The 21,907-nt window shown below is 38.9% G+C and overlaps 1 protein-coding gene across 4 annotated transcripts in view; it reads left to right on the top strand.

Moving 5' to 3' along the window:
* NAV3 (neuron navigator 3) overlaps window positions 1–21,907 on the top strand; it is a 385,886-nt gene that overhangs the window by 217,161 nt on the left and 146,818 nt on the right. For all 4 annotated transcript variants that reach the window (XM_028829741.2, XM_028829742.2, XM_077953206.1 and 1 more), the window contains 3 exons: window positions 9,309–9,417; window positions 10,087–10,470; window positions 18,935–19,054. In XM_028829741.2, the coding sequence (XP_028685574.2) occupies window positions 9,309–9,417; window positions 10,087–10,470; window positions 18,935–19,054 (613 nt within the window). The remainder of the gene's footprint in view (window positions 1–9,308; window positions 9,418–10,086; window positions 10,471–18,934; window positions 19,055–21,907) is intronic.

Consider the following 21,907-nt stretch of genomic DNA (forward strand, 5'->3'; position numbering starts at 1 on the left):
TTAATATTCCAGTTGGCAAGTGATTGAGATGCAGCTGGATTACAACTTAAAAGTTTTCCTAGGGGAAGGAGGAAGGGATAGGAACATGTAATGATGAGTTCTAGGAATCTGTGTGAGGTCAATTACTTGTACCTCCCCCCACGAAAATAAAAAAAGGTCATCTCAACATACTCCTTTCATGACTTTTTGTCTTTTACCTACAATCTATGATGTCAATAACTGTATGAAATCTTTCATATTGAATCTTGGGTTTAGTGCTTCTCCAGTTTTGTCCCCTTCACTTATTTTGACCAGGTTTGCATTAATTTCTTCTTTGCATGTCTCTTCCTTGACTGTAATAATTTTATTTGCAGTCTGTAAGATTTTCTCTACAAAACTCTTCTTTTTCTTCATAGTTCTATCAGATTATTTGGAAGTGAAAGGTAGACTTCTTTATAGCCATTTCTGAAATACCCTGTATTATATGTATGAGGAGAAATATGGGAAGAATTTCCAGGAAGAATATGATCAGTCTCAAGGGTTATTAACAATTCTGAGTGCTAAAAGAATAGTGTTAAGCTATAGGATTAGTGATTGTGTTAATTTAATTAGTGTAGAGAAAGTTTGTCATGTGCATGAGATCCCAACATGTGTTTTATTATTCTTTAAAAAGATTTGCTTCAGCAAAGTTTCTCAGTACTTTATGTTTGAAATAATGATGTTCTTATTAAGTATACTTTAATTGTTCAAATGATTTATAAATTCAAGGAAAGAAATTTACAGGCTGGCAGCACAATGGTGGCTGTTTTGGCAACCACCCAAAGTGAGGAATAATGAACAAAGTAGTAATGTTTGCCTGGAAAATCTAGTAAAGGAATTAGCAGTTGTCCTGCAATATTTGAGTGGCTGCCTTGGTAAAGATATTGTAAATTTGTTCATTTGGTTTCAGATGCACTGGAACCACTGGGTGAAAGTTTAAGGGAGACAAATTATTGCTTATCCCCCATAAATGTTTTACATTTTGACTGCTACTGGAAGGAACCATCTCTTACTGGTGAGGTGGAGGCCTTTCCAATGTTGGAGTTTTCAGGCAGAGGCAGATGACCTTGTCCCACGTGAGACAGATGAATGCTATGGCCAAGAGCTAAGGCAAGACAATCTCGGAAATCCCCACCAACTGTATGATTGTGATGATAAGTGTTAAAGGGGCACATTTGTTATAGATTTTTAAAAATCTGGCCTGAATGTTAAGGAAGTAAATTAACAGGTTAAATAGTTAGCTATATTCCTAAAACAGATTATAAATATGCATCTTGACTTCTCTATGTGACAATTTTCATAGTGTAATTTAATATATACTATTTTTTGCTTTTCTTTTCCTTCCCTTTCTTTTTCTTCCAACCTCTTTCCATTCCATTCTCTTCCCAGCCATCCCGTCTACTTCCTTTTTCTCTGTCTCCTCTCCTTCCCTGTCCTTCTCTTAACGTATCCATTCCAATTCCCTCCTTCCTTTCTGTTTTCACTTTTATCGAAAGTGCCCATCACTAGATACCCTCTTTGGTCCAAATTGAACACAACAAAAATTGTGCTTAGACTACTCTCTTTTCATGCTCTTCCTATTACCTCGACTCACTGGCTTTAGAAGGCTACTAGCTTGGGAAGTATTGGATGACTATAAACAAAATGACTTAAGGACACTTCTGCCCCTAGTTGATAGGTGGTGACTGTATCAGGCCAGCATTAGTCATACTTGCAGAGCTATTTGTTTCATGCTCATTAGATACAAACATTTTGGGTTTAGATGCCTAGGAATTTACTTGAGCTCTGGTATCATTGGTAGAACTGTAGAAACTGGAGAAGTAATTAAAAATAAAACCATTCAATGTTGTCAGTCTTTGTCCATAAGTCTAATGAAAGACTTCAAAAGCTCTTGCTTCCATAAGAAAAGACCTTGGCCGGGCATGGTGGCTCACACCTGAAATCCCAGCACTTTGGGATGCCAAGGCAGGCAGATCATTTGAGGTCAGGAGTTCAAGAGCAGCGTGACCAACTTGGTGAAACCGCAACTCTACTAAATACAAAAATTAACCGGGCATAGAGGCGAGGGCCTGATATCAACTACTTGGGAGGCTGAAGCAGGGGGATCGCTTGAACCCTAGAGGTGGAGGGTGCAGTGATCGAAGATGGCGCCACTGCACTCCTGCCTGGGCAACAGAGTGAGACTCTGTCTGAAAATAAAAATAAAAAAATAAAAGGCTTCTACTTTATTCCCCAGATTCCAAATGTGTACTTTCTACATAGGACAAATTTACCTCAAGTATTCTGAGTACACCTAGAAACACCTTGAAATAATTAGGATCCTAATGATCATAGTTTTTTTTTTATTCTGGGGTACATGTGCAGAACGTGCAGGTATGTTACATAGATAGATACATGCCATGGTGGTTTGCTGCACCCATCAACCCATCATCTACATTAGGTGTTTCTCCTAATGCTATCCCTCCCCTTGGCCCCCCACTCACCAACAGGCTTTCTAGCTTCATCCATGTCCCTGCAAAGGACATGAACTCATCCATTTTTATGGCTGCATAGTATTCCATGGTGTATATGTGCCACATTTTCTTTATGCAGTCTATCTTTGATGGGCATTTCGGTTAGTTCCAAGTCTTTGCTATTGTGAACAGTGCTGCAATAAACATACGTGTGCATGTGTCTTTATAGTAGAATGATTTGTAGTCCTTTGGTTATATACTCATTAATGGGATTGCTGGATCAAATGGTATTTCTGGTTCTAGATCCTTGAGGAATTGCCACACTGTCTTCCACAGTGACTGAACTAATATATACTCCCACCAACAGTGTAAAGGCATTCCTATTTCTCCACATCCTCTCTGGCATCTGTTGTTTCTTGACTTTTTAATGATCACCATTATAACCAGTGTGAGATGGTATCTCATTGTGGTTTTGATTTGCATTTCTCTAATGACAAGTAATGATGAGCTTTCTTTCATATGTTTGTTGGCTGCATAAATGTCTTCTTTTGAGAAGTGTCTGTTCATATACTTCACCCACTTTTTGATGGGGTTGTTTTTTTCTTGTAATTTTGTTTAAATTCCTTGTAGATTCTGGATATTAGCTCTGTCAGATGGATAGATTGCAAAAATTGTCTCCTATTCTGTAGGTTGCCTGTTCACTCTGATGATAGTTTCTTTTGCTGTGCAGAAGCTCCTTAGTTTAATTAGGTCCCATATGTCAATTTTGGCTTTTGTTGCCATTGCTTTTGGTGTTTTAGTCATGAAGTCTTTGCCCATGAGTATGTCCTGAATGGTATTGCCTAGGTTTTCTTCTAGGGTTTTCATGGTTTTAGGTCTTAGGTTTAAGTCCTTAATCCATCTTGAGTTAATTTTTGTATAAAGTGTAAGGAAGCGATCCAGTTTCAGTTATTTGCACATGGCTAACCAGTTTTCCCAGCACCATTATTGAATAGGGAATCCTTTCCCCATTGCTTGTGTGTGTCAGGTTTGTCAAAGACCAGATGGTTGTAGATGTGTGGTGTTATTTCTGAGGCCTCTGTTCTGTTTCATTGGTCTATATATCTGTTTTTGTACCAGTACCATGCTGTTTTGGTTACTGTGGCCTTGGAGTATAGTTTGAAGTCAGGTAGCATGATGCTTCCAGCTTTCTTCTTTTCCTTTAGGATTATCTTGGCTATACAGGCTCTTTTTTGGTTCCAAATGAAATTTAAAGTAGTTTTTTCTAACTCTATGAAGAAAGTTACTGGTAGCTTGACGGGGATAGCATTGAATCTCTAAATTACTTTGGGCAGTATGGCCATTTTTGTGATATTGATTCTTCCTATCCATGAGCATGGAATGTCTTTCCATTTGTTTGTGTCCTCTCTTATTTCCTTGAGCTGTGTTTTGTAGTTCTTTCTGAAGAGGTCCTTCACATACCTTTTGTATTTCTAGGTATTTTATTATCTTTGTAGCAGTTGTGAATGGGAATTCACTCATTTGTCTGTTTGTTTGTCTATTATTCGTGTATAGGAATGCTTGTGATTTTTGCACATTGATTTTGTATCCTGAGACTTTGCTGAGTTTGCTTATCAGCTTAAGGAGTTTTTGGCTGAGAAGATGGGGTTTTGTAAGTATAAAATCATGACATCTGCAAACAGAGACAATATGACTTCCTGTCTTCCTATTTGAATACCCTTTATTTCTTTCTCTTGCCTGATTACCCTTGCCAGAACTTCCAATACTATGTTGAATAGGAATAGTGAGGGAGGGCATCCTTGTCTTGTGCAGGTTTTCAAAGGGAATGCTTCCAGCTTTTGTCCATTCAGTATGATATTGGCTGTGGGTCTGTCATAAATATCCCTTGTTATTTTGAGATACGTTCCATCAATACCTAGTAATTGAGAGTTCTTAGCATGAAGGGGTGTTGAATTTTATCAAAGGCCTTTTCTACATCTATTGAGATAATCATGTGGTTTTTGCAATTGGTTCTGTTTATGTGATGCATTATGTTTATTGATTTGCATACGTTGAACCAGCCTTGCATCCCAGCGATGAAGCCAACTTGATCATAGTGGATAAGCTTTTTTTTCTTTTTTTTCTTTTTTTTTTGAGATGGAGTCTTGTTCCATCACACAGGCATGATCTTGGCTCACTGCAACCTCCGCTTCCTAGGTACAAGCAATTCTCCTGCCTCAGCCTCCCGAGTAGCTGGGACTGCAGGTGCATGACACTGTACCCAGCTAATTTTGTATTTTTAGTAGAGACGGGGTTTCTCCATGTTGGCCAGGATTGTCTTGAACTCCCGACCTCGTGATCTGCCCCACTCAGCCTCCCAAAGTGCTGGGATTACAGCTGTGAGTTACCGCACTGGCCAGTGGATAAGCTTTTTGATGTGTTACTGGATTCAGTTTGCCAGTATTTCATTGAGGATTTTTGCATCGATATTCATCAGGGATATTGGCCTGAATTTTTCTTTTTGTGTATGTGTGTGTCTCTGCCAGGTTTTGGTATCAGGATGATGCTGGCCTCATAAAATGAGTTAGGGAGGTGTCCCTCTTTTTCTATTGATTGGACTAGTTTTAGAAGGAATGGTACCAGCTCCTCTTTGTAGCTCTGGTAGAATTCAGCTGTAATCCGTCTGGTCCTGGGCTTTTTTTGGTTGGTAGGCTATTAATTACTGTCTCAATTTCAGAACTTGTTATTGGTCTGTTCAGGGATTTGACTTCTTACTGGTTTAGTCTTGGGAGGGTGTATGTGTCCAGGAATTTATCCATTTCTTCTGGATTTTCTAGTTTGTGTGCATAGTAGTGTTTATAGTATTCTTTGATGGTAGTTTGCGTTTCTGTGGGATCAGTGGTGATATCTCCTTTATCATCTTTTATTACATCTATTTCATTCTTCTCTATTTTCTTCTTTATTAGTCTGTCTAGCAGTCTATCTATTTTGTTAATCTTTTCAAAAGCCAGCTCTGGATTCACTGATTTTTTTGAAGGGTTTTTGTGTCTCTCTCCTTCAGTTCTGCTCTGATCTTAGTTATTTCTTGTTTTCTGCTAGCTTTTGAATGTGTTTGCTTTTGCTTCTCTAGTTCTTTTAATTGTGATGTTAGGGTGCTGATTTTTGGATATTTCCTGCTTTCTCCTGTGGGCAGTTAGTGCTACAAATTTCCCTCTACACACAGCTTTAGCTGTGTCCCAGACATTCTGGTATTTGTTTCTTTATTCTCATTGGTTTCAAAGAACTTATTGCTTTCTGCCTTAATTTCTTCATTTACCCGGTGGTCATTCAGGAGCAGGTTGTTCAGTTTCTATGTAGTTGTACAGTTTCAAGTGAGTTTCTTAACCTTGAGTTCTAATTTGATTGCACTGTGGTCTGAGAGAGTATTTGCTAGGATTTCCGTTCTTTTGCATTTGCTGAGGAGTGTTTTACTTCCAATTCTGTGATCAGTTTTAGAATAAGTGTGATGTGATGCTGAGAAGAATGTATATTCTGTTTATTTGGGGTGGAGAGTTCTGTGGATGTCTATTAGGTCCACTTGGTCCAGAGCTGAGTTTAAGTCCTGAATATCTTTGTTAATTTTCTGTCTCGTTGATCAGTCTCATATTGACAATGGAGTGTTAAAGTCTCCCACTATTATTGTGTGGGAGTCTAAGTCTCTGTAGGTCTCTAAGAGCTTGCTTTATTAATCTGGGTGCTTCTGTTTTGGATGCATATACATTTAGGATAGTTAGCTCTTCTTCTTGCGTTGATCCCTTTACCATTATGCAATGACCTTCTTTGTCTTTTTTTGTATTTAAAACAGATAAAAAGTCTGTTTTATCAAAGTCTAGAATTGTAATCCCTGCTTTTATTTGCTTCCCATTTGCTTGGTAAATATTCCTCCATCCCTTTATTTTGAGCCTATGTGAGTCTTTGCACGTGAATCTTATGAAGCTTAGTTTGGCTGGATATGAAATTCTGGGTTGAAAATTCTTTTCTTTAAGAATGTTGAGGCTGGGTGTGGTGGCTCACGCCTGTAATCCCAGCACTTTGGTAGGCCGAGGCCGGTGGATCACAAGGTCAGGAGATCAAGGCCATCCTGGCCAACACGGTGAAATCCCGTCTGTACTAAAAATACAAAAAATTAGCCGGGCCTGGGGGTTGTCGCCTGTAGTCCCAGCTACTCAGAAGGCTGAGGCAGGAGAATGGTGTGAACCCAGGAGGTGGAGCTTGCAGTGAACCGAGATTGTGCCACTGCACTCCAGCTTGGGTGACAGAGCAAGACTCTGTCTCAAAAAAAAAAAAAAAAAAAAAAAGAAGAACGTTGAATATTGGCCCCCACTCTCTCTGGCTTGTTGGGTTTCTGCAGAGAGATCCACTGTTAGTCTGATGGGCTTCCCTTTGTGGGTAACTAACCTTTCTCTCTGGCTGCCCTTAATGTTGTTTCTTTCATTTCAACTTTGGTGAATCTGACAATTATGTGTCTTGGGATTGCTCTTCTCAAAGAGTATCTTTGTGGTGTTCCTTGTATTTCCTGAATTTGAATGTTGGCCTGTCTTGCTAGGCTGGGCAAGTTCTCCTGGATAATATCCTGAAGAGTGTTTTCCAGCTTAGTTCCATTCTTTCCATCACTTTCAGGTACACCTATCAAACCTAGGTTTGGTCTTTTCACATAGTCCCATGTTTCTTGGAGGCTTTGTTTGTTCCTTTTCATTCTTTTTTCTCTAATCTTGTCTTCATGCTGTATTTCATTAAGTTGATCTTCAATCTCAGATATCCTTTCTTCCTCTTGATCTATTCAGCTATTTCTACTTGTGTATGCTTCATGAAGTTCTCGTGCTGTGTTTTTCAACTCCATCAGGTCATTTGTGTTCTTGTGTACTAAACTGGTTATTCTAGTTAATAATTCCTCTAACCTTTTTTCAAAGTTCTTAGCTTCCTTTCATTGGGTTATAACATTCTCCTTTAGCTTGGAGGAGTTTGTTCTCCTCCAAGGAGGAGAAGGCCTTGGAGGAGACCTTCTAAAGTCTACTTCTGTACATTCGTCAAACTCATACTCTGTCCAGTTTTGTTCCCTTGCTGGTGAAGAGTTGTGATCTTTGGAGGAGAAGAGGCATTCTGGTTTTTGGAATTTTCAGCCTTTTTGAGCTGTTTTTTTCTTTTTTTTCTTATCTTTTTGGATTTATCTACCTTTGGCCTCTGATGTCTGTGACCTTCGAATGGGGTTTTTATGTGGACATCTTTTTTGTTGACATTGATGCTATTCCTTTCTGTTTGTTAGTTTTCCTTCTAACAGTCAGGCCCCTCTGCTGCAGGTCTTTTGGAGTTTGCTGGAGGTCCACTCCAGATCCTGTTTGCCTGGGTGTCACCAGCAGAGGCTGCAGAACAGCAAAGATGGCTGCCTGTTCCTTCCTCTGGAAGCTTGGTCCCAGAGGGACACCCGCCAGATGCCAGCTGGAGCTCTCCTGTATGAGGAGTCTGTCAACACCTGCTGGGAGGTGTCTCCTTGATCAGGAGGCATGGGGGTCAGGGGCCCACTTGAGGAGGCCGTCTGTCCCTTAGCGGAGCTAGAGCACTGTGCTGGGAGATCCGCTGCTCTCTTCAGAGCCAGTGGGCAAGAATGTTTTAGTCTGCTGAAGCTGCACCCACAGCTGCTCCTTCCCCCAGGTGCTCTGTCCCAGGGAGATGAGAGTTTTATTTGTAAGCCCCTGACTGGGGCTGCTGCCTTTCTTTCAGATATGCCCTGCCCAGAGAGGAGGAATCTAGAGAGGCAGTCTGGCTACAGCAGCTTTGCCAAGCTGCAGTGGGCTCTGCCCAGTCCAAAATTCCCAGCAGGTTTGTTTACATTGTGAGGGGAAAAGTGCCTACTCAAGCCTCAGTTATGACAGTCGCCCCTCCCCCAGCCAAGCTCCAGGGTCCCAGGTGTACTTCGGACTGCTGTGCTGGCAGCAAGAATTTCAAGCCAGTGGATCTTAGCTTGCTGGGCTCCATGGCGGGGGGATCTACTGAGCTAGACCACTTAGCTCCCTGGCTTCAGGCCCCTTTTCAGGGGAGTGGATGGTTCTGTCTCACTGGCATTCCAGGTGCCACTGGGGTACCAAAAAAAAAGCTCCTGCAGCCAGCTCAGTGTCTGCCCAAATGGCTGCCCAGTTTTGTGCTTGAAACCCAGGCCCTTGGTCATGTAGGCACCCAATGGAATCTCCTGGTGTGCAGTTTGTGAAGACTCTGGGAAAAGCATAGTATCTGGACCGGATAGTTCTGTCCCTCAAGGCACAGTCCCTCATAGCTTGCCTTGGCTTGGGGAAGGAGTTCCCCAACCCTTTGCACTTCCCAGGTCAGGCAACACCCCACCCTGCTTCTGCTCACCCTCTGTGGGCTGCACCCACTGTCTGACCAGTCCCATTGAGATGAGCCTGTTACCTCAGTTGGAAATGCAGAAATCACCTGCCTTGTGTGTTGATCTCATTGGGAGCTGCAGACCGGAGCTGTTCCTATTCAGCCATCTTTCTCAGGTCATAATCATAGATTTTTAATTAATCCCAGCAACATGGATTGGTAAACAGCATATTTCCAAGTGATTTTTTTTTTTTTATTTTAAGGTCAAACCTACAAAGTGTTATTGTGTTATCACCACTTAAAATTATTACTTGTGATACTACATTTGTATCTATTCACATTTTATTTGTAGAAAGAATTATAATTTGTAGATAATAGTTATTTGAAGTGTATTACATATCCTTTTACTTTTAAGAAGTGGTGACTTACTTATCTATGTATACAATTATTTTGAGGACAATAAATGTCATGAATAGTCAATTTATCATGTTGCTTTCCTAGGTGAAGACCCTGAAACAAGAAGAATGAGAACCGTTAAAAACATAGCAGATTTGAGGCAGAATTTAGAAGAGACTATGTCCAGTCTTCGTGGGACTCAGATAAGCCACAGGTTTTTTCAATTCTGCATATATTTGAGCCAATAAAGAAAAAATAATTACAAACAAACATTTAACTTTTCTTATAATGACAGAGATGGGATTTCAGTTTCCCCTTACTATTTCCTCTCTTGTTTTATATAAAAATTGATTCATAATTATCCTTAAACTGAAAATTCACACATATACCTATTTATCTTTTATCTCTATCTGCTATCTGTGTCTTTTTCAGTATAACCTCCAGTTCAAGGGAATTAGTTACTGCAACTACTGCCATCACCGTTAAGTGGATTTGTAATACCTGTCCTAGAAAATAGTGGCACAAGTTGCACTTGAAGTGCATCTAGGCAGGGTGGTAGGGAGACATTCAAACATAATTGTAGTTAACTTTCAGAATAGGTCTGGGAAGATTACAATGAGTTAAGGATTTGTTGAAAATGTAAAGCAATATGTTGTTTTACCCAAGGTGTACTGATGGCCTTTCTTTTGAAAACAACCAAAATCTATAAAATGTATGCCCCTTTCCACAGTTTGACCTCAAAATGAACATATAGTTTAGCTTTCAGGAAGATGACATGTTTATAAGAGATGACCGTCAACTCTAGCCTTTTCTGTCATCATGCATTCTAGGTTGTGGCCCTAAGTGAACCAGAGTTTAGTTATTTCTCCATTTTATTTGACAGCACCTTGGAGACAACATTTGACAGCACTGTGACAACAGAAGTGAATGGAAGGAGCATACCCAACTTGACAAGTCGACCCACCCCCATGACATGGAGGTTGGGCCAGGCATGTCCGCGACTTCAGGCAGGAGATGCTCCCTCCCTGGGTGCTGGCTATCCTCGCAGTGGTACCAGTCGATTCATCCACACAGACCCCTCGAGGTTCATGTATACCACGCCTCTCCGTCGAGCTGCTGTGTCTCGGCTGGGAAACATGTCACAGATTGACATGAATGAGAAAGCAAGCAGTGACCTGGACATGTCTTCTGAAGTCGATGTGGGTGGATATATGAGTGATGGTGATATCCTTGGGAAAAGTCTCAGGACTGATGACATCAACAGTGGGTAAGTGGCCCTGTTCTCCATCAGCATTGTGTGAAGAGGGGAGGTGGTCTACTAGAATGCATTCACTATAAACAAATGTGTAAGTTTTCCCAGAAAGTCATGAGAAAATATGAGATATCTGAGGTTATTCAGTGTTGAAGGGCCCTTCCTCTGCTCGTTCATGGAGACTAAAGAATCCAGGATTCCTATAAATTCATTATAAGCCACCAGGTTTTTCTGTTGTTGAGAGAAACACATGTGGCTTCTGTTTTTCAGAGTGATTTTCACATGCTTCTTAAGTAACAGATTTTGTAGTGAAGGACGTGGGAAGGAGACAGGAGGAGTTTTGCTGATTTGCTTGATTTTTCTTCTTTTTTAGCTTGTCAGAAGCTGCCTGTAACTGCTTTGAGGACAAATATTTTCTTACTGTCTTCAATTATGCACCCCCAATTTAACTTGAGGGAAAAATAACTTTGGAGTTGAAAGTTTCACTCTGTTCATTTTCTTTTGATGGTATCAGATTTCAATACATCTCAGACCCTGTTTTTCTTGTGTCCTATTACATCCCAAAACATGTTGTGATTGTAAAACTCTTAGAGTATATTAACAATTTGGGATATTTGGCTTAATCAGAGAATAGGCCCAAAGGGAGGCAATAGGATATTCTATTAATAATTGTAATTGCCATTTTGAGCATTTCCTGTTATGTACTATGCTCTTGTTAAATGCTTTGAAGATACTATTTTACTTTACCTTCCCACCACCAGTAATGCTTACGAGGTGAATGTTTTTATACATGTTCTATAGATAAGGAAACTGAGTCTAATTGGCCCTGGCTGGGGCCTAACGCTAGTGAAACAGCAGACCTGCATTAGAACTCAGTTATGTCTGACTTCAAACACAAGCTCAGTAATGTGCGGAAAAGCTTCCCAATTGACTTTGTCTATAAACTTTGTGTGAGTCTGGATTTTGACCTACTCTTTGTCATTATGCATCTGAGAGGACCCATGGAGGAAATAATTCTTCTATATAAGTGACCCTTCCTGACTTCATTCATGAAAAGTTTATGTTTGAATGGTGACACGACCTAAAAAAAGAGTACAAAATAGCTTTTGATTAGATTTATAGCTTTGCTCTGATATCCTGATACCTACTAGTCCATTCCTGGTATCCACCCTACCTGACTTTCTAAAAATTTAGAATTATAGAGGCTAATTATGATTAATTAAGATAGATTGTTGTTCATTTGCCACTGGATTCAGAGTGCCTTGTTTGAATCTCTCCCGTTCGCTATCTGTGGACCCCTTGGGAACCTAATGTATCCAAATGAGTTTTTGTCATCTAAAATAAGGATAAAATTGTACCATCTTCATGAAGTTGTTAGGATCATTCCCAAGTTTAGTTTGCACAATGCTTGGCATGATACAAGCATTCAGTAAATTTATCATCCTCCTCTTTATCATCACTATTACATTTATTATCATTAATAACCATACCAATTTTTGGTTGTTGTTAGTTATAATTATCATTTTTGTGTGTATTTAACATAGCTTAGGAGGCAATGCCCAGTTCAGAAAACATAATGGCAAAGCAAGAGTGTCTAAGGCACACTCTTTCTCCCATCTCTCTCTTCTTTCTTCTCCATTCTTTCCACTCTATCCCCCTTCTCTTTTTTTCTCAATCTCCTTAAATGTGGACAGATGTGTGAATTCAGTTTTATATTCACTATTCAAATATATTTGTATGGCTAATTATATACATAAATATACCCACATATTATATATAAAGATATATATACAAAGGCTGGGCACAGTGATTCATGCCTGTAATCCCAACACTTTGGGAGGCCAAGGCAGGTGGATCACCCGTGGTCAGGAGTTCAAGACCAGCCTGTCCAACATGGCAAAACCCCATCTCCACTAAAAAAGTTAGCCAGGCATGGTGGCATGTGCCTGTATTCCCAGCTACTTGGGAGACTGAGGCCGGAGAACCACCTGAACCCGGGAGGCAGAAGTTGCAGTGAGCTGAGATTGCACCACTGCACCACTCCAGCCTGGGTGACGGAGTGAGACTCCATCTAATATATGTATGTATGTATACGTGTATGTATGTATGTATGTGTGTGTGTATGTGTGTGTGTGTGTATGTATATATACCTGTGTGCACTCAATATCATTATTCATGGTACTTATGTTCTATGGAGTCACCACAAACACTGCATTAGTGAATACTGAACTGTGGTCCCTAGTAGAGATATAGGTTTTGGTTCCTGTATTTGGCCACAATATTTTTGTCAACTGATCAATACATAACCTTGCTTTACGTGTGTCTCTCTTTAAAGACACCTTATTTAATACATACTACTGATTCATCGCCATAACTCAGGCCTGAAAGGAGCTTATCTAGTGCATAGTTTCTCTGTGAGACACATTGAAGACTTCTTGCAATTAGGAACATAATATGACACTTCAGCACCAAGTTTGGGGGCCATTTTAAACAGCACAATTCTCAGCATAAAAACACAAAAAGAAGGCGTGGTGCGGTGGCTCACACCTGTAATCCCAGCACTTCGGGAGGCCGAGGCAGGCAGATCACGAGGTCAGGAGATGGAGACCATTCTGGCTAACATGGTGAAACCCCATCTCTACTAAAAAATACAAAAAAAAAAAAAAAAAAAAAATTAGCTGAGCATGGTGGCGGGTACCTGTAGTCCCAGATACTTGGGAGGCAGAGGCAGGAGAATGGCGTGAACCTGGGAGGCGTAGCTTGCAGTGATCCAAGACCGCACCACTGCGCTCCAGCCTGGGCCACAGAGCGAGATTCCGTCTCAAAAAAATAAAAGTAAACACACACACACACAGACAAATGTGGAAAATGTGGCACTAAATAGGGCATAGAAGAACATTTGTTGTGATATTAGAGCTGATATAAGAAAGCAGAGTATCACTTTATTTAGCTTTAGCTGGAAACGTCTGAGACTCATTTTTTTCACTGTTCTGTTCATATCCATGAGTGACTGTGAAAGTACTATGAGTTTAGATTTTGTGGTTACATATAAATTTTAGCAAGTAGGCAACTTCACAAATATAGAATTTGTGAATAATGATGATTGACTGTATATACTCACACTCATGTAGAATGTTTATCTGGAGTGTGACAGCATATCTTGGGAGCAGTTTGAATAAGAAATCAAGGGACATCTACAATGCAGTATGTTGGGAATTTCAAAAGATTTATAGGGATAAAAATTGAGCTAAGAGTTCAGAATGAGGAGAAAGTACAAAACCCTCACATGAAATAGAAAGGAGTGAATAAGAAAAAGAAACATTTTAGTTCTATTTTCTGATTTAAAAGCTATAGACAAAGGAAAAATATTTAAAATACATATATAAGAAAAGTACAAACTTAGAAAGTATAAATTATTCAGAAAGCTTGCATAAAATGTAATTTTCAGAATCAGAGGGACAGTGGATTAGATGATATTGATGACTTTTCTCTTAACTGAGAGTCATGGAATGTGAATATTTAAAGATAATATTTTAGAGATAGACACTATTTTGACAGACCTTAACATCATTATGCTAAGAAGTTTAAACTACATTGTAAGCTATGTAAAATACTATATCCTAGAGATTACTAAATAGTCATAGAACATGGCATGAGGATGGTGATGGCTTTTGAAAGGTCACTTTATGGGAAATAGGCAAAGTAAATTTAGGGGAGAAACTCTGGGGTTCGATTTCAGGAACTATTGCAAGAGCTCTGGCTCGCAGCTTATAAGATTAGAAATATGGCAGTGGCGGCCGGGCGCGGTGGCTCAAGCCTGTAATCCCAGCACTTTGGGAGGCCGAGATGGGTGGATCACACAGTCAGGAGATCGAGACCATCCTGGCTAACACGGTGAAACCCCGTCTCTACTAAAAATACAAAAAACTAGCCGGGCGAGGTGGCAGGCACCTGTAGTCCCAGCTACTCGGGAGGCTGAGGCAGGAGAATGGCGGGAACCCGGGAGGTGGAGCTTGTAGTGAGCTGAGATCCGGCCACTGCACTCCAGCCTGGGTGACAGAGCGAGACTCCGTCTCAAAAAAAAAAAAAAAAAAACAACCAAAAAAAAAAAAAAAAAAGAAAGAAAGAAAGAAATATGGCAGTGGCATTTGTAGGGATAAAATTAGGAAAATAATGGATATGGGAAGCCCTGCAAAGGAAAAGTTTATAGAGCCAGAGATAGACTACCCATGAGGGCATAAGGCAGGCAAGAATTAAGATACCTACATCATAAGCACAGGAGATGGAAAATTATACCGTTAGAGAAAATTAGCAGAGAAAGATAGTGAGCAAGAGAGAGAGGATTTTTTAATGAGAAAGTAGAGCGAGGAGATGATGAATCTGGAGTTAGAGATGTGGAGTGGGAGACGGTGGGATATGAAGATTGTTTCTCCAGGATAGAGATCTATTGTATCTCATCTCAATAAAAGAGAGTGGGAATTTTGGGAGGCATTAGGGCTCCTGGGAAAAGAATACAGAAAGAACAGGGATCATAAGCTGATCATAATCATAAGCTGAATTATGTATACATGTATATGTCTATTAAAAATATTTATCGAGTTCATCCTATGTGTCAAGCAGCATACCAGGCACTGTGCATTCAGTAGTGAATAATACAGACACAGTACATGCCCACATGTGACTCACAGGATGATGTTTTCATATTTTTGTAGCCGTCCAGTTATTCAGTAAATTAATTATAATATGCACAATATGCACACACACACACACAGAATATTAAATAAGTAGTTGTTTTAAATGTTTTTTAACAACTGAGTTCTACATATAATAATATATGTTACAGGCATATTGTACTCACGAGCATTTTGTATTTTGCAAGAATACATGCAATATATGCAAGAATACAAGAATAATGTGTTAACTATATTAGTTAACATTAATTTCTAAAACAGAGAAATCTCAAAATCTCAGTAACTTAACACAAAGAAGCAAATTTGTTCTTCACATAAAGCCCTCGCTGATGTTTCTGATCTTCACTTGGGGAATGCACTCCACGTAGTCATTCAGAGAATAAGACGGATGGTAATTCTGTTGTTCCCCATCCAGATTTCCAGTGTCACCCTAGGCATTGATATTCAACAGGCAAATGGCAAAAGAGGGGGAAGAACCAGGGTGTGAGAACATTTTGTATGTATCAGGCCTGGAAGTCATGCGAACTGCCTACATTCATTTGTCTAGAACAGCTGCGTGACCACACCTGACTGTAAAAGAAACTAGGTTATATGGTTCAGCTGTGTGCCCAGGAGGAGAGGGAAATTGGTTTGATGACATCTAGCTAGTCTCTGCTTAACTCACTAATTTTAAAAAAAATACTGTTATAGCTTTTGTCCTTCCTTTTTGATTCTGCTTCATTTAAAACATGATTCAGACTTCTTGTTTCCTCTATTTTTGTTCCCTAACATCTTTCAAAAAAGTCTTGGATAGTCTCACAAATGAGTCCATTTAAATATGCATCGATGGTCTACATGTCTTATGTTAATAAGTAAAAATACCCCAAATCCTACATGAAAACTTCCCCTGGTATTGTTTGCCTGTTTACTCACATACAGTTGTTCTTTCATATGTTAGAGTACAGGACACTGAAATTTAAGTCATGACTCAGTTCTCTGACCTGTGCGGAATCTGGTAAGATCTGGTCAGCAGGTGATGGGGCTGGTCTCAGCTCAAGGTTGATTGTGCGAGGATATCCAGGATGTGTTGGGCTTTCTATTGCTCATCAGCCTATGCAGTGTGCCCTTGTTGGCTGACGTAGGAGGCAGCCCCAGTATCTCAGCCTAGAATTAAAATGTGAGAAGATAAGAGGGCTGGAGATATCCCAGGAAAAGTTTAATTTGATGGTGTGTTCTTTAAGTAAAGGGGGCTTAGAAGTGTTTATGCTGGCCAGGTGTGGCGGCTCATACCTGTAATCGCAGCACTTCAGGAGGCTGAGACAGATGGACCACCAGAGGTCAGGAGTTCGAGACCAGCCCGGCCAACATGGTGAAACTCCATCTCTACTAAAAATACAAAAAATTAGCTGGACATGGTGATGCACACCAGTAATCCCAGCTACTCGGGAGGCTGAAGCAGGAGAATTGCTTGAACCCGGAAAGCGGAGGTTGCAGTGAGCGAAGATCTCACCACTTTACCCCAACCTGGGTAACAGAGTGAGACTCCGTCTCAAAAAAAAAAAAAAAAAGAAATATTTATACTATGAGTCCTGAAAAAGTTGAATCATAAAGTGAACTCTTTTGAAAATGTTTAAAAATATGTTTTACAGATTAAAGTTACCAAAGGCTCAATAAAATAGTAATGAATGAAGATGTTTAATTTAGGATTTCCTCATGTAACCACAAAGAATGTCTTGAAGTCATTTAAATGGGAATAAAGTTTCATTTTTTCCATGTACTCTAGGTGTAACTGAGAAAGTTAGTTAATCAGCATTCTGAGAATTCAGAATTTCTTGAAGCATGCAAAGGCTTATCTCTTTCTCCTCTTTTTGAAATTACTTTAAACACTGGGGGATATGAATCTGTCAGTAATTAGGAATTAGTCAGAGAAAGGCCTCTTACTCATAATGAACCTCTTTGAAAAGTCTCTGTTTATAAAGTAGAAAACACCCTGGAAAATTGGGATAAAAGTTACATATTTTAATTTGGTGGAAATTGAAGTTATCTTCAGGTGTCACGGTATAAATAGTTGAGCCAAGAATATAACCTAAAATTCTACTTTAAGTCACATGACCAAATACAAACTAATCTAAGAATTCTGTGGAGTAAAAATTAAAATTAAGGCACAGGAGTGAGGGGTAGACATACTTTAATCCTGCTTCTGCCTTGATCCTCCCTCATTTCTCATTCAGTAAACTTTATGATGACTGAAGTATGCGTAACAGTATGCGAAAGGTCATAGTTACTTGAGCTGTGTTAAAAAGATCCATCTTTTGCACCAGAGATTCCTAATCTTAATGCTTCCTCTACTTTCATATTCAAGATATGAGCTATTTTAGTGACTCTAGAAACTCTAATGCATAAAATAGCTAGTATTTTTAAAGATAGTCAGTATTTATATAGTACTTATAATGTGCTAGACAATGCTCTATGCATGTTATATATACATTAACTCATTGGTAGCTCAACATCACTGCAAGAAGTGAGCATATCATTACGGTCTCTGTTTTACAGATGAAGCAATTTAAATATAGCTTGTTTAGGTGACTTACCTGAGCACACACAGCTAGTAAGTAGCAGCACTATAGTTGAACCTAAGCGGTCTGGCTCTGGTCTACATTCAACCATCCTTACACGCTGACCTTAGGAAACTGTCTGCGTGTCTACATGTAAGGGTTTCTCTCCTAGGTACCTGATTTTTTTCCAAACAACCATTAAAAAAGGTTCACAACAATCATTCGTTATCAGCATGGATTTTTTACCTAGCACATTTAATCTGAGGGGCATCTTTTAATGTTATCTATGCTTCTGTAAAGGAAGATGCTGAACTGGAGTTTCTTTAAGGGAGTGGTGAGGATTACTTTAGATTCTCTGTGTACCCCTGCAATTACAAATTAGCTAATTGTGACAGACAGCAGCTGATAAGAGATATTAAATACAAAAACATAGAATTCTAGGAAGATAGCTGTATTAGTGTGTTCTCACTCTGCTAATAAAGACATACTTGAGACTGGGTGATTTATAAAGGAAAGAGGTCTAATTGACTCACAGTTTCACATGGCTGGGGAGGCCTCACAATCATAGCGGAAAAGCAAGGGACATATTACATGGCGCACCGCAGGCAAGAGAGCTTGTGCAAGGGAACTCCCATTTATAAAACCATGAGATCTCATGAGACTTATTCACTACCACGAGAACAGTATGGGGAAAACCACCCCCATTATTCGGTTGTCTCTACCTGGCCCCACCCTTGACACTTGACACATGGGGATTTTTACAGTTCAGGGTAAGATTTGGGTGGGGACACAGCTGATTTTGACAGTGCTGTGACAGCAGCTGATATAAGATATTAAATATAATTTAAATATAAAAACAGAATTCTAGGAAGATGGCAGATATGGTGGAAGTTTAGGCTTTGATCCTTTACTCCTATGACCTCTTTAAAAACAGTATTTCAAAAATGAAATTTCCTTCCTTTTAATTTTCTAAGAGTTATATTATCTGCAAGTGTGTTCATAATATTAATAACAAAAGAGAAAAATAGGTTCTGTGATAGGCTAGTTACTTGTTGTAGTCAGGAATATTGATTTCCTAGTAAACTTGAAAAAATATTTTAATTATCCCTGGTGAGTAGAATGTTTATACAGAAAAAAAAGATAGTAGAATATATTTGAGTAATTATTGAAAATTGTGGACACCGTTTGTTTAAGTTAAATTGTACAGTTGAGTTGATTTTATTTTCTGTGGATTAATTAGACATTTCTTTTCAGGTACATGACAGATGGAGGACTTAACCTATACACTAGAAGTCTGAACCGAATACCAGACACAGCAAGCTCCCGGGACGTCATCCAGAGAGGGGTTCACGATGTGACAGTGGATGCAGACAGGTAATGCTATCAGCATATATGATGGTGAAGTGTGTATGAAGCAATTTTATAAGAAGAAAATAAGAGAAACTCCTAGTAAATAGTATAAATCAAAGGACTTGTTACTTTGATAAATATTTTATTTTGATAAATATTTAGGGTTTTTTTTTTTTTTTTTTTTTTTTTCTGTGAGACAGAGCCTCCCTCTGTCACCAGGCTGGAGTGCAATGCCACAATCTCAGCTTGCTGCAACCTCAGCCTCCCGGATTCAAGTGATTCTCCTGCCTCAGTCTCCTGAGTAGCTGGGACTACAGGCACGCGCCACCATGCCCAGCTAATCTTTGTATTTTTAGTAGAGGTGGGGTTTTACCATGTTGGTCAGGCTGGTCTCCATCTCTTGACCTTGTGATCCATCCGCCTTGGCCTCCCAAAGTGCTGAGATTGCAGGTGTGATCCACTGCGTCTAGCCTATTTTGGGATATTTTTAAAACTAGGATGATTTTCTTTACAAGGCCATTTTACATTTTAGCTCTGTAATACCGAAAATAAATGTGTGGCTAGGGAGATTTTTTTTTTTTAATTTCAGGTAACATAGTAGAATATGTTAATATCTGTAAAAGCAAAATTACAAACATATACTTATTTTCCTTATTAGAAAGAAACTCTGGTTAATAAATTTCATTCAGTTCAGATATCCTCAGATTTACCTAGAAGCTAATGATATAAAGATTAAAACATGTTTCAAATCATCTAGCATAATAAGCTTGTTGCTTTTCTTGAAGGTGTTGTAAACATAGAAAAACTCTTACTTTAGGCTTATTTTTGCTTCTTTATTGCCTCAAATTTCTTAAAGATGTGTGTGTGTGTGTGTGTGTGTGTGTGTGTGTGTGTGTGTGTGTGTGTGATGAACTAATTATTTTGCTGGAAATTGCTCTGCTGATTTATCAGAATCATCACTGTTTAAGAACATTGATTTGGTAAGATAATGTTGTAATATACATTTCTGGCCTGATTTTGCTCCCTCTTCACTCAAAATTTTGACTTTGTTGTACAGGAAGGAATTGCATATTTTCAGAATTATTATATCTAAATACCTAGAGTAGTTGTTTAATTCAGCATTTATGAGAAAGACAAAAGGTTAAGGTGCAAAGTACTCACATTCTGAAATAGGAACTGTATACAATTCATTGTGCATTTTTGTACGGTCAACTCCAAAAGCTAGATACCCAGGGAATTCTAATATTAGTCTTCAGTTTCTCCTTACCCACAGGCTGTTGATATCCTAACTCATAATGGTTAGAACAGTCTCAGCTCCTACCCTGTCTGTATCCTACTCTCCTAGCCTATATACTCGCGTGTGTGTGTGTGTATGTGGGTGTGAAGCGTGTGTGTGTGTGAAGCATCTCCCCACCTGTAATGTAAGTCCACGAGTGCAGAATTTTTGTCATATTATTTATGTGTTGAGTTTTAACAAATATTTGTGGAGTTAATTAACAAATTAATGAATATAGGCTATTTATTAATTAGGCTATATAGTCATATAGACTGGCAATCGCATCTAATTAAATAGAGTGGCAAATGAGCTCCGGAAAGAACCAAGGTACTATAAGGATGTTATGAAAGAGAAAAATGGGTTATGTGAAAAATAGACAGTGATAAGAGGGAAAGAATCCCAAAGTGTGGGCCACATTTTGAAACTAATGACCTATTATTCTATTATTGTTAGCTGAAAGTAGAAAACATTGTGGGAGGGAAGATCGGCTAGTTTTTGGTAAAGGAGGTTGTGATGGCAGAACCAAGAAACGAACACAAGGTGACTTTGGTTTGGGAACACTGGGATAATCAACTCTCCTTGCTTTATCAGGGCCCCAGATTGGGCTCTGGTGGAGGAACTCAGAACAACATAAAGACCTAGATAGGTATCTAGTAAGTGGGGACCTGTGAAAGCAGTGCCTCTTAAAGTGTGTAACCTGGACCAGCAGCAGCAGCAGCAGCCATTGAAACTTCATAGAAAGACAGATTGTCAGCTTCATCCAAGACTTACTGAATTAGACTATCTCAAGGTAAGACCTGGTAATCTGAGCTTTAGCCCTCAAGGTGGTTCTTAAGTTCAAGCATCACTATATTAAGTTGAACAAATAGATGCCAGGCCTACAAACACATGAATGCCTAGCATAAATATTTAAACATTAAAAATGACATTTCAGAGTTCTTATTTACCCTATTAGCGGTGTTCTGTCAAGAGAATGAGAATATTGATATGTTAGAATACACTGATGATGCTAATTTTTAAATTAAATCCAATAATGACTTATTATACCTGAAATAAATTGGTTCAGCTTGGTAGATGCAGTTTTTGAAGATTATATAAATGGTTTTTAAAAAAATAATTCTAACTTGAGCTGCTTGTATAAATTAAATTGCAATAAGGTCATAGTATAAATCCTCCTATTAGCAGAGATAGAAGGTTTTTAAAAAAATTACAGATAAGTCTGAAGGTCTTTTAAAATCTTATATTAGGGAAGTAACTTGGGATGTATATCATTTTAAAATACATGGACTTAAATGTTGTAGTTGTATGACTCAGTTAATTTAAAATACTTTCTTCTATGAAAAATTGTTTCAAAACATTTTCTAAATTCTGTTACTCATTTCAAGTAGGATAGGCAAGAACAGATATAAGATACTACTTTTTGTTCAGGTTTACTAAAAAAAATTACTGTAATAGAGATCATATAAAAACATGTTTCCTGTCTATTTGTCTTAACCTTTTCATCTTGGCACCTTAAATTTGACTTGGTAGGAATTAGAAGACAATTGCAGAAAATGTCAACTGGGGAAATTTTATTCTACTAAAAACTATATCCATACAAC

The sequence above is a fragment of the Macaca mulatta genome, chromosome 11 (genome assembly GCF_049350105.2).
Source record: "Macaca mulatta isolate MMU2019108-1 chromosome 11, T2T-MMU8v2.0, whole genome shotgun sequence".
In the NCBI taxonomy this organism is placed as follows: domain Eukaryota; kingdom Metazoa; phylum Chordata; class Mammalia; order Primates; family Cercopithecidae; genus Macaca; species Macaca mulatta.